Source organism: Geotrypetes seraphini, chromosome 2 (genome assembly GCF_902459505.1).
Source record: "Geotrypetes seraphini chromosome 2, aGeoSer1.1, whole genome shotgun sequence".
NCBI classification, from domain to species: domain Eukaryota; kingdom Metazoa; phylum Chordata; class Amphibia; order Gymnophiona; family Dermophiidae; genus Geotrypetes; species Geotrypetes seraphini.
In genome coordinates, this window is record NC_047085.1 from 268743490 (window position 1) to 268755590 (window position 12101).

At 43.3% G+C, this 12101-nt stretch overlaps 1 protein-coding gene across 6 annotated transcripts in view; it reads right to left on the reverse strand.

Annotated features, from left to right (window-relative positions):
• The window catches only part of RECK (reversion inducing cysteine rich protein with kazal motifs), a 381558-nt gene that overhangs the window by 170316 nt on the left and 199141 nt on the right, over positions 1 to 12101 (reverse strand). For all 6 annotated transcript variants that reach the window (XM_033929631.1, XM_033929632.1, XM_033929629.1 and 3 more), the window contains exon 9: positions 4114 to 4381. In XM_033929631.1, the coding sequence (XP_033785522.1) occupies positions 4114 to 4381 (268 nt within the window). The remainder of the gene's footprint in view (positions 1 to 4113; positions 4382 to 12101) is intronic.

Consider the following 12101-nt stretch of genomic DNA (forward strand, 5'->3'; position numbering starts at 1 on the left):
GGTTGTGAGAATATCTGCCTGCTGTCCCTGGATAATACCTGTTACGGAAAGTAACTGCTTTATCCCAAGACAAAATAACTCCTCCACAAACTTTGCCAAAGGTACTTAAAAGATCCAAAAAATAAGGCAAACACTAGTCTAAGGGTTCTGAGAGTGCTAAGTGCAAAAAAGACACACCTGAGTAAAATAACAAAGGTAAATAAACAATAATAAGTGAATATAAGTAATAGAGGCCACCTCAGTGTGAGGGTCAGCGAAGGGAGAAAAACTCCAGCGCTTCACGCAAGAAAAAGTACAATACCTTTTGCCTGCACACCATCACTGGTGGCTTCATGTGTGCATAAATCAAATCAAATCAATAGTGATACACCACAATCAGGTAATAATGATACTCAGTGTGAAAAAAGCAAAAAGCACTCAAAGAACCTTCCCCAGCCAACTCCCACAGACAAAGAACAAAAGGCCACAGCCAACTTATCTTCAAACAGTGATGGAGATGTTGATGATAGCTATGTGCCAGATGGCAGGTTCAACCAAGCCCGGTTTCGGGAGATTAACGTCCCTTCATCAGGAACCCTCAGATGGAAGCAAACGGTAACAAGCCATGGAGTCAGCTGGGGAAGGTGGAACTTACGGAGGATTGCGCAGCTGTGCTAAAAAGCCAAGCATCAGCAACATCATAACTGAAGAAACCAATCAAAACAGAGAGGTGAGGAGTCACATTCTAAATGATCGTATTCCACTTAATACATTCATTGAGTCCTTCAGGATGTACGGCATGCAAATGGAAAATCCAAAACTGTTCTCGAAGCTGGATATGAGCCATTTTGTCACCCTTGAAATACTCAGGTAATTGTTCCAACACAAACCATGTGAGCTCATAAAAATCATGACCCTTCTCCAAACAATGGGGAATGAACGGGGCAGATATCACAGCCAAATTAATTCTGCTCTTGTGCTCAGTTAATCGGGTCTTGATTTTCCTGCTAGTGCGTCCTACATAAATTAAATTGCAAGGACAAATAATTATATAGATGACCCACTGGGATTCGCATGTAGTCTGACTCCTAAGTTGGTATTCACAATGGGTCTGGGGATGCTGCCAACAGGACAAGGATAACATGTTGCGGCACGTTACAATGTCCACATGCCTGGTGATGGACTGTAGTCCTGGCATTACCGATCTTATTAGATCAGGGATCTCAAAGTCCCTCCTTGAGGGCCGCAATCCAGTCGGGTTTTCAGGATTTCCCCAATGAATATGCATTGAAAGCAGTGCGTGCACATAGATCTCATGCATATTCATTGGGGAAATCCTGAAAACCCAATTGGATTGCGGCCCTCAAGGAGGGACTTTGAGACCCCTGTATTAGATGTAAGTAAATTTTTTAAGTTCTTAGGGCGTGAAAATGCCATACGGGGAAAATCCTGAAAGACAGTATTATAATAATAATAATAACAGTTTGTATACCGCAATACCGTTAAGTTCTATGCGGTTTACAATAGATTAAGCGACATACAAATTGACTGAATTTAAGAGGGGGGAAGAGGCGATTTTAATAGGACCGGAAATGCGTTGTTGAGGAGAAAGAGATTAATAGGACAGAGGAATCACTATGGAGGAGAAAGAAGATGAGTGGGTCAGTTGTCTAGATACTTTAGGAACAGTTGAGTTTTTAGACGTTTTCTGAATTCCTCATAAGTAGTGGGCGAAAGCAGTTGATCTAGGTCTTTACCCCACAATGCTGCTTGATGTGAAAGAAGGTGTTCATGGTGTTTTTTCAGTTTACAACCTCTAACTGGGAGAGAAACAAAGTAGGAATGAGAGCTTCTCTTGTGTCTGTTGGCAGAGAAGGAGAAAAGGTCAATTATGTATTTAGGGGCAAGTCTGTTTAGCGCTTTAAAGCAGAAGCAGGCAAATTTAAACTTTATGCATGCTTCCATCAGTAGCCAATGTAACTGCCGGTAGTAGGGTGATACATGATCGAATTTCTTTAGTCCCAAGATTAATCTGACTGCTGCATTTTGCATTAATTGTACACGTCGCATACTTTTTGGGGAAATGGCTAAGTAGGCGATGTTACAGTAGTCAAGTTGACTTAGTACGAGGGATTGGACCAGGGTTCTGAATGCCGACGTATCGAAATAAGCTTTAATGGATCTGAGTATCTGAGTAATGGAACCCCAGTACATGCCAATGTTTTCTGATGATCTTGGCCACCTGCTGAGCATGTTCAGAATATAAGATCACATACATTTGTCAATCCGAGACAACTTTCTGGACAGGTTTAAGAAGAAGTTCAGGATTGGCATAACGCGCTCTCAAATAAGCACGTCTTATTGTCCAGTCAGGATAGCTCCGGGCTTTAAAACGTTGAGACAACAGTTTAGCTTGAGCTTTAAATTCAGCCATGGTGGAACATATATGGCGAATCCTCAAGAACTGGCTCACTGGCAGGGATTGCTTGAGCCGGGGCGGATGACAACTGGAATAATGTAAATATGTGTTGCGATCTGTGGGCTTCCTGAACACAGAGGTGGTCAATTTGCCGGATGTTTTGGTAACCACAGTATCAAGGTAAGTAACTGAAATTTGATTAGTGACCGCAGAAAATTTTCAAGTTGGTGTCGAGAGCATTAAGCCAAGATAAAAACTCATGAAATTTTTCCAAAGAATCAGTCCAAATCAAAAACACATCATCTATATAGCGAAGCCATATGCGTATAGATGACATGGGCACGGCAGTGGCACCTAGTGTCGCCAATTTGTATGTCACCAATTTTGAAGAATCATCACTATATCCTTCTCCATGGATACGCCTCCTTGCTTGTTTACATAATACATTGCTACTTGATTGTCCGTCCGGACAAGGAAAACTTGATCTTGAATAAGATGCTGAAAAGCTTTGAGAGCGTTGTAAATCGCTGTGTTCCAACAGATTTATATGATGGCGCAGATCCTTGCTAGTCCAAAGACCTTGAGTGCGTAGGTTATCCAGATGAGCCCCCCGAAGCATAGGTTGAGAAATCCATAGTCAGGATTTTTTGATGAGGAGTCATTTGGAAGAGCAACCCTCTGGAAAGATTGGAAGATTGCATCCACCATTGTAGTGATTGTCAAAGAGACGAGGTCACTGCAATATGCTGTGAAAGTAGGTTGAGAGCCTATGTCCATTGAGAGGCTAGAGACCATTGAGGAATGCATAGTTGCAGCCTTGCAAAGGGAGTCACTTGAACTGTTGATGCCATGTGTCCTAAAAGAACCATCATGCGTCTTGCCGAAAGAGATTGAAGCTGGACAACCTGATGGTATAGTTGAAGAAGCGACTTGACTCTGTTGGGAAAGAAACGCTATGAGTTGAGTGCTATCTAGAAGGGGTCCGATGAACTGGAGCTTCTGAGACGGTTGAAGTTGAGATTTTGGGAAATTAATTTCGAATCCCAAACTCTGGAAAAATAAAACAGTTTGCTGTGTCGGTGAGAGTACACTGAGATGTGAAAGGTCCTTGATGAGCCAGTCATCCAGATAGGGAAAAACTTGAACATAAGAACATAAGAATTGCTGCTGCTGGGTCAGACCAGTGGTCCATCATGCCCAGCAGTCCGCTCAAGCAGCGGCCCCTAGGTCAAAGACCAGTGCTCTAAATGTTGAGCAGGAACTTGTCCAACTTTGTCTTGAATCCCTGGAGGGTGTTTTCCCCTATGACAGACTCCGGAAGAGCATTCCAGTTTTCTACCACTCTCTGGGTAAAGAAGAACTTCCTTACGGAATCTATCCCCTGTCAACTTTAGAGAGTGCCCTCTCGTCCTCTCTTCCTTGGAGCACATATAAGCAGCAAGAATCTTAAAATCTACAAGTTCTGAGTTACATACAAATCCAACTTAAGAAAAGCTTTAAAAATGTAACTCGTTCTTAACCCGAGGACTGCCTGTAACTAGTATGTAATATCTTATTCATGAGGAACATAGATCAATAATGCAGTCATTGTTTGCTCAATTAAAGGAAAAAATGTTACTTAAGTTGTTTACATCACTGTGGAATAGATAACAAATATCAAATGTTATTACACTGTGGAGTATAATGGGAATAGGGAATAAAAAAAACATACTGACCGACATGTAGATGAATTAGCTTTAGAACAGCAATGAAGTTTAGCACCATCAAGCCCCGTAGAAGGTGGAGGATGCACCGTAATCCCAGGATGAAATGTCCTTGAACTTTCAAGAAAACACTGCCACAAAGGATCTTGAGGCAGGGGTAATGTTTTGCATCCATCAATAAGTCCATCAACTATTTCAAGCTCTGTTTTCATCGACATCAGAATCCTTTTACAAGTACTCTGGCAAGTATAATCTTCTGCTCTCTCACAACAATGCAAACCTAAAAATAAAAACAACAAAAATTACATATAAATTATCTAAGGTTGCATAATAAAAATGTTCCCTTCGTCTCACTACTACATTCACTTTTTTCTTGCTGTACCCACTCCAAAACAAATTAAAAAATAAATGATTAAATTTGTTTTGAATTGACTCATTTTTATATTTATCTTATGTTGTATTAGAAAGAGCAAGTGGTAATTTCGTATTTTGAAAGATTTAGGTTCTGGCATTTGCCAATCTTCTTTCTTATAAATCTACACTTTATTCCGGGACTAGAGGGTTATTTCTGTCTACCCACCAGGACTTTGAAGGAAGCCACAAACTTCAGAGGCTTAAACCCCTCCCCCTCTTACCTCATCACTGTCCCTATGAACATCAGTTAGTCTTAAAGCAGCCAGAAACAAGGACAAGAGGACAAGAACAAGAGGAAAAAGGGAACGGAGATACTCCTCGACAAATAAGTCAATTCTGCTCATATCAACAAATACAACAATGAAAAATGAGAGAACAGGTCATAAAACATGAGAAACCTGAACGACAATACAGTGCTACAAGGAGAAACAGCCTGCACTGTCAGAAAGGGGCACATGAACTAGGGACCCCCCCAAAATTAAGTGCTAAACCCATTCTGATGGAACTCTTATAAATGCTGGTCAGAAAACAGAAATCCAGCTTACAGTACATGTAAAGGCAGACAATCAGCGAATCAGCAAGATATAGGGTGGGTTCCCAGAATAAAGTGTGGATTTACAAGAAATAAGATTAGCGAAGGCAAGAACCTAATCTTTCATTCTTGTACAATTATTACAGGACCAGTGGGACGTAACATAGCAGTCCCGGAGAATCAGAGTGGAATTCATGAGCCAACTGCCAAAACAAACACCAAAAGCAGCATCCTGCTTGGCCGCCACATTGATCCTGTAAAATTTGGTGAACATTTTGAGAGAGATGACAAGAGCTTATGGGAGATTTTTACAGGTTGTGAGACCTATTCCTGCATTTTGCCGGAGTTGCTGAAGTCACAAACTTGTACAAACTGGTTTCAGTTCAGATGCTGATGTGTGGCATGTGAGTGTGTAGATTTCTTGCTGTGAAGTTTCTCAAGGACACCAACCAGTGCAGGAAAGACAATGAGCTATTTGACAGTGCTGAAAGCAAATGCAAGTCAGCAGGACACTCCATCTGGGAACCTAAGAACTGATAAAGTGATGCCAGGCTAATGCACTGATACTGATGTACCCATGTGAAGAATGGAAACTTCAAGAAGAAGAAAGTTCCAGAAGTTATGCCTGTCCAGGGCCCCACAGGGAAGAATGGAGGCGTGGACTAGGAGAGGGTTAGATAGGCAGCTTGTCTGCTCCAAAAGGGTGATACATATTCTCAGCCAGGGGAATGGTCTAAGACAAAGACACTTTCTGTATAAAAACCCCCACGCTTTGGCAGAGTTTCTTTAGAGAAGCTGCGCCATACTTACAGAAATATGCTGGCACTGTTTGTATGAGGGTTTTTTTCTCTCCACTGTATATGCCAAACTGATTTATTTCTGATTTGCCAAATGCTGCTATAATACTTATTACTAGAATAAAAAGTTATTTGCTTTGGACTATACAATGTAATCTTGTGGGTTTTATTTTTGTTTTTTTTTCCTTCACGACGGATCCCCAGTGAGGTAAAGTAAGCAGCCTTTAATTCAATATGCAAGGAGACTAGATAGTGAAACTATAAATCTCATTCAGAGAAACAGCCGACTGCCCATAAGCACGAAACATCTCTGGTAGAATAAGCCTACACTGCGAGAGAGGGCTTCTTTCCGGCCGCCACATAAGCTACGGAAATGGCCATACAGATCCACCTGGAAACGGTGGCCTTAGAGGCTGGCCTACCCTTGCAGGCAGGATTCGCCAGAAAAAGAGGTGGTCAGAGAAGTGAAACTTGTTGGTGACCTCCAAGGAACGCCAACACTTGGTCCTGCTCCCTCGAATGAGAGAAAGCAAAAGCCAGAAGTCGGACTTCCTAATTTACATGGAAAGTGGAAACTACTTTGGGAAAGAAAGGAAAGAACAGTGTGCAATATCACACCGAAATCCATAACACGCAGAAAAGGATCCCAGCAGGAGAGAGCCTGAAGCTCTGAACCCCTACAGGCTGAAGTAATAGCCACCAGGAAGACCATCTTGATTGTGAGATCCATACGGGATGTCTGCTCCAGAGGTTCATATAGTGGACGAGCCAGAGAATGGATAACCAGGTTAAGATTCCAAGTCGGCAGGGAAGGCGTAACAGAGGCCTAAGCCGCAGAGCACCCTGCAGAAAATGAGCCATGTCTGGGTGAGCTGCCAATGCATCCCTCACAGGAGGAGGGCCCATACATGAAAGACCGGCAACCTGCACCCAGAGAGAAGCTACCGCTAGGCCCTTCTTCAAGCCATCCTGCAGGAACTCCAGGACTCGAATGACCGATGGAACAGACGGGTCCACCTATTGCAAGGCCACACCAGGCCTGATACATCTTCAAGACTTCACATAGACAGCCACTGTGGATTTCCTTTTGCTGTGTAGCAACGTGGTAATCACAACTGAAGAATAGCCACGGCTAGTCAAGGCTGCTTGTTCAAGAGCCATGCTATAAGACCAAAGTGGTGTGGATCCTGCATCGAAATCGGACCCTGCATGAGGAGGTGAGAATGACAAGGGAGCCAGAGCCCCCCGATGCTGCAGGAGTTGAACCAAGTTGGCATACCATGGTCGCCTCGGCCAATCGGGTGTGACCAGGATCAACAGACCTCCGTGGGTCGCCATCTGTCTCAAAAGGCGCCCTATCATGGTCCACAGAGGGAAGACAGAGAAGACATTCCCATGGCCAGGGCTGAATCAGAGCATCCAGGCTTTCGCTGCCAGCCTTGCAACGGATACTGAGGAACTGATCTGCTTTCTTGTTGGCTGCAGTCGCCAGGAGGTCAACCATGGGGCACCCCCATTGATCCACTATGCAATCAAATGCTCTTTGAGAGAGTGACCACTCTCCAGGATCCACAGTCTGATTGAGAAAATCTGCTTGAACATTGTCCATGCCTGCCATGTGCACCACTGACAGTGCCACAAGGTGTCTCTCTGCCCACCAGAAGAGAAGCTGAGTCTCCATGCTCAGAGAGGGACTCCTCATGCTCCCCGCTCCTATGGGAGGAGCCTTAGGCACCTGGGCCAAGCAATTCCTTAGGCCCCTCTCCCTGGTGAATCCCAGGATGTACCAGGAAGGGGAAAGCCCACCATTCTGTGGAGGTGGGCCTACCGGCTGGAGGGAGTAAGCATACCTCCAGTCGGCCTGCAACAAAAAGGTACCGGGGGGAGGGGCTTCATAGGTTCTGGAAGGAGGGACTGGGCATCCCTCCTGCCAGCTGACTTCATGGTGGGACTGGTTCCCTGCTGCGGCAGCTAAACTAATCATGGCAGGGAGATTCCCATGATCAGTGCAGTGGCCGCATCTATTTGATATGTAGGCCAGCATTTTGCTGCCCTACATTTCAGGTGCCTGCCATGGCCCTAGGGATACGCCTAGGACCGCCTAAGCTCACCTAAGGCCAGTTCTGGGCGAAATCACACCCACATCTAGCCTTGGGCGAGCTTCAGTGGCCCTATGCGCCTCCCTAGGCTCGCAAAAGTGCCCACAATGTACACAGCCTGCCTTGGGGTGGTTTTTTTTTTAAACATGCATCTCAATTGGCTGGTTAGACATCAGTAGGACACCTATAAGCGGGACACTGTTTATAGAATTTGCCCCTTATAGTGTGGATAGTTGAAGTCTCATTTATTGTTTTTCATTGAAAATTGGGATATTGTTTGCTACCACATTTTGAAAAAACAAAATGCACATTGGGGGATTTTTCCCATAAAAGTACCCACAGCAAAAACAGATAAGTTGCATGGGTACTTCACTGTTCAGTAATTCTCTAAGTGCAAGCATACATGTACCTTCAGTTTGAGAGGTAGTACAAAAATTGAGTAAAACATACCAGTGAGCTTTGCATAAATTTGAAAACACCATTGTTTAAAAACAAAAATCAAATAATTTTGGTATACTGTATATGACAAAGTATTTATAATATAGCTTTCATTAAAACATTTAATTGGCTATTTTATTGTTATATTAAGATCACAGAAATATAATTGACATATCATACAAATATTTGGAATTATCTCAATATGCACATCTGCATTTTATCTCTAACATTTTGGAACTATAGACTGTGGTCAACTAGTAACAAAAGCAGCATAAATTGGAATAAATAAAATCTGTAAAATTCCTCATATATACTTGTATTCTCTATCAATTATGACTAAACCACACAAATCACATTGGTACTAATTAGTAAATCAAATAATAATTAATAAAGGAGGAAAAGACTTCAAGTGCTCAAAGAAACAAGGTTTAGATTTTTATCTAAGGACAAGCAGGCAGGATTATTTTCACATATGGGTGATGTCTCTGGTGGAACCCTGGCAGTAGATGTGCTTACAACTTTAAGAGTCTTGAACATATCTGCAGCTCCCTTGCGTTAGCCCTCCCATATCTTCCCACGATGCAGAAGAGCTCCAGTTTCTTCCGTTTCTGGTGAAATGGAGAAGCCCAGCATATGTGCTTATTAATTTCTTTTTCCCCCAGAAACAAATTTCTGAGTCGGCCATAGGTGGACAGAGGGGGAGTGCCTGACATCTGACAACTGCAACAGGGGGCTCTGGTTTCCCTTCCTGTTTTCTTCTTCCTGCTGCCTGCTGAGGCAGAGGACAGGCTTTTGCAACCCAGCCACCGCCCTCAAGCAGCATCTATTAGCGGCTAGCAGCCTAGTACAAGAGGTGCAGGTATGAGATAGCAGCATTTATTTATTTTAAAAATTTCTATATCGTTTAAGACTAAATGGTTTACATAAATTACATATATAAATTATAAAAGAACATAATAAAACAAACAAACAGTCCTAAAAACTTATCTGCAAAATAGTAGCAAAAGCTTAAATAAAAAGATCATGAATAATTCTTCAGCTAAACCAGAGAAAATTACTGACTAGAAAAAGGCATCTACAAATAATTGTGTCCTTAGCAATTTTCTAAACAGGCCTCTTTCATAACAATTTCGTAATTGGCCCACAAGGGAGTTCCCTATTTTAACTCCTGCACAACAGAAAGTCATTTTACCAGTCTCCACCAACCTCGGGTTAGCATTTGTTTTCAGTAATGCTAAATTCTTAGAACGTAATGATCTGCTTGGTAAATAACTAAGCATATTATTTTAAAAAAATTCTGGCATGATTCCATACAAGAATTGGTGACAGATTATTACCGCTTTATATTGTATTCTGCAAACAACTGGTAACCAGTGCAGTTGTTGGAGATAGGGTGAAATATGGTCATATTTCAACAATCCAAATATCAATCTTGCTGCTGTGTTTTGAGCTACCTGCAGTGCCTAATAGTGGATTGTTTACAATCCACTGGAAAAATTCCCTCCTCCAGTGATTTGTTTACAATTTTAGTAATAACTGGGGTAACCCTATTAACCATTTATCTAATAACTGTTGAAGAGCAAGGGCTTGTATTGCATGGGTTGGTGTACAGCCACAAAAACTTTATGAACCTCAATTTCATTCACTCTATCAAACTGTGACCATTTCTCTATTCCCACATTTTCCTCCACTCTTAAATAAAATTCAACAGAAGACTCCCAGGTCTCCTCCCATTCTCTCCACTAGAAACTGAGCATACTTTTCAACATCCAGGTCATAAAATTCAGCTACACCATGGTATCGACTGATCAAATAACTAACTGTATTAAAACAGTTCTTTTGGTCTATTCAAAGCCTGGGTTACCCGTTCCCTATAATATTGGTTCCATTCATTCTGGTTCCATTCATTCTCACACAAACTAAGATATTCCATAAAACATATTTGAAAACCATCATAGTCCTCAACATCTTTTGCAGTTTATGACAGGTGCTACATGGATACCCAGTGCAGCCTTAGCAACTTAAATAGATACTGATGCAGGACTACGCTGGTGACTACTTCATCACAGTCGCCTCCCTCATCAGCAATATCACCATCAGGGGAGCCACATAAGAGACCCAAGAAGCTTCAGAATCTTCCCGATCTTCATCTCCAGTAGTATGCCACTGGCGTCATCATACAGACTGGCTCACCATCTGGTTAATGTCCTCCCTGAGATGTGCCTCCACAGTGGGGTCCCTGGCGCCTCGACACTTGACCCAGCCTATGCCCATGGCACCTTTGGCAGAGGCAAGGTCTGTACCATCCCTGCAAAAACAGCTCCTTCAGCTGTTGTAGCTGGAATTTCCAGGGCTTCTGCAGGCTCATGCAGTATCAGCTTCTGCCTCCAAAGCTCCTGTTAAGGAATTGTCTGAGTGCCACATGGAACCTCCAGTAAGTCATCAATCATGGACCTATAGTCCTCATGGAGCATCAACTCACCTCAATGTTCATCACTGGTGCACTTCATGGGCATCTGGCATAGACACATGCGAAACGACCACCATGGACTTCTGTGGTTGACCCACATGATCAGCATCCGGCATCCCGGTCATGGCAGGAGACCTCATGGAAAAAGTAGAGATATTTCTCATGCTCTAGACCAGGGGTAGGCAATTCCGGTTTTCAGGATATCCACAATAAATATATACGAGAAGGATTTGCATCTCAAGGAGGCAGTGCATGCAAATCCATCTCAAATATATTCATTCTGGATTTCCAGAAAACCTGACCTGCCTGTGGCTCTCGAGGACCATAACTGCCTACCCCTGCTCTAGGTGCTCCTCTAGTCATTCTTCACGATCCTCTCGACGGTCTCCTCATCGCTCCCCTATGCAGCATGTTTCATCACAGCCTGCCTTCAAGAGGTTTTATTCAGATTTGTCTCCCCACTCTTCTAGCTTCTGCCCTGGTTTTTCAGTTGATGAATCTTCTGGCCTCCCCTTGGGCTAGAGATCGCCTTCAGAGGGCCAGTCGTGTATGTGGTTTATCAGCCAAACGGGAAATAAGTTGCCACAGGCCACAAAGCCCACAGCTCAACCTTGAGAAGAGCTTATGGCTGCCCTTGATTAGAATGAGTAGCCTTGAGACAGTGTACAGCTTCTTCGTCACCATCTTTTGACGGAGACCTTACTTAAGAACTTGGATTCCCCACCTGATGTCCCAGTGGCACTGCACAAATTAGATGCGTTGTATTGAATCCAATCCTGTCCAGGATTTGACAGACAGTTGCCACATCAGCTGTCGGCCACAGAATCTGCCCTGAAGAGGGTGCACAGTGTAGTAACCCATGTCAAAGTCTCCCACCCCCACTCTCACCCTGGAAGAGAGGGTCGAACTGAATAAATTTGGGTGTAGGGTGTTCCAGGGGTCTGGGCTAGCCAGTAGAATCCTGAACTATAACTTCATGACTTTGTATCTAAAGTCTCTTATACAGAAGCTACCTAGTTAAAATAGGTATTATCCTACTGGAGCACCTTCAGTCTTATCAGCAGCTGGTGGTGGACCTGCTGAATACCAGAAGATGCATGGTGCATTCTGGCTTTGACATATTTGAGGTCACCTCCCGAGTTCCTGCAATTTCCATTGCAATGTGAAGGCAGGCCTGGCTCTGGACCTCGGATTTGCATCCCAGTGTTCAGGATTGCCTGGTTAACATACCCTGTACAAGGGGAAGATTT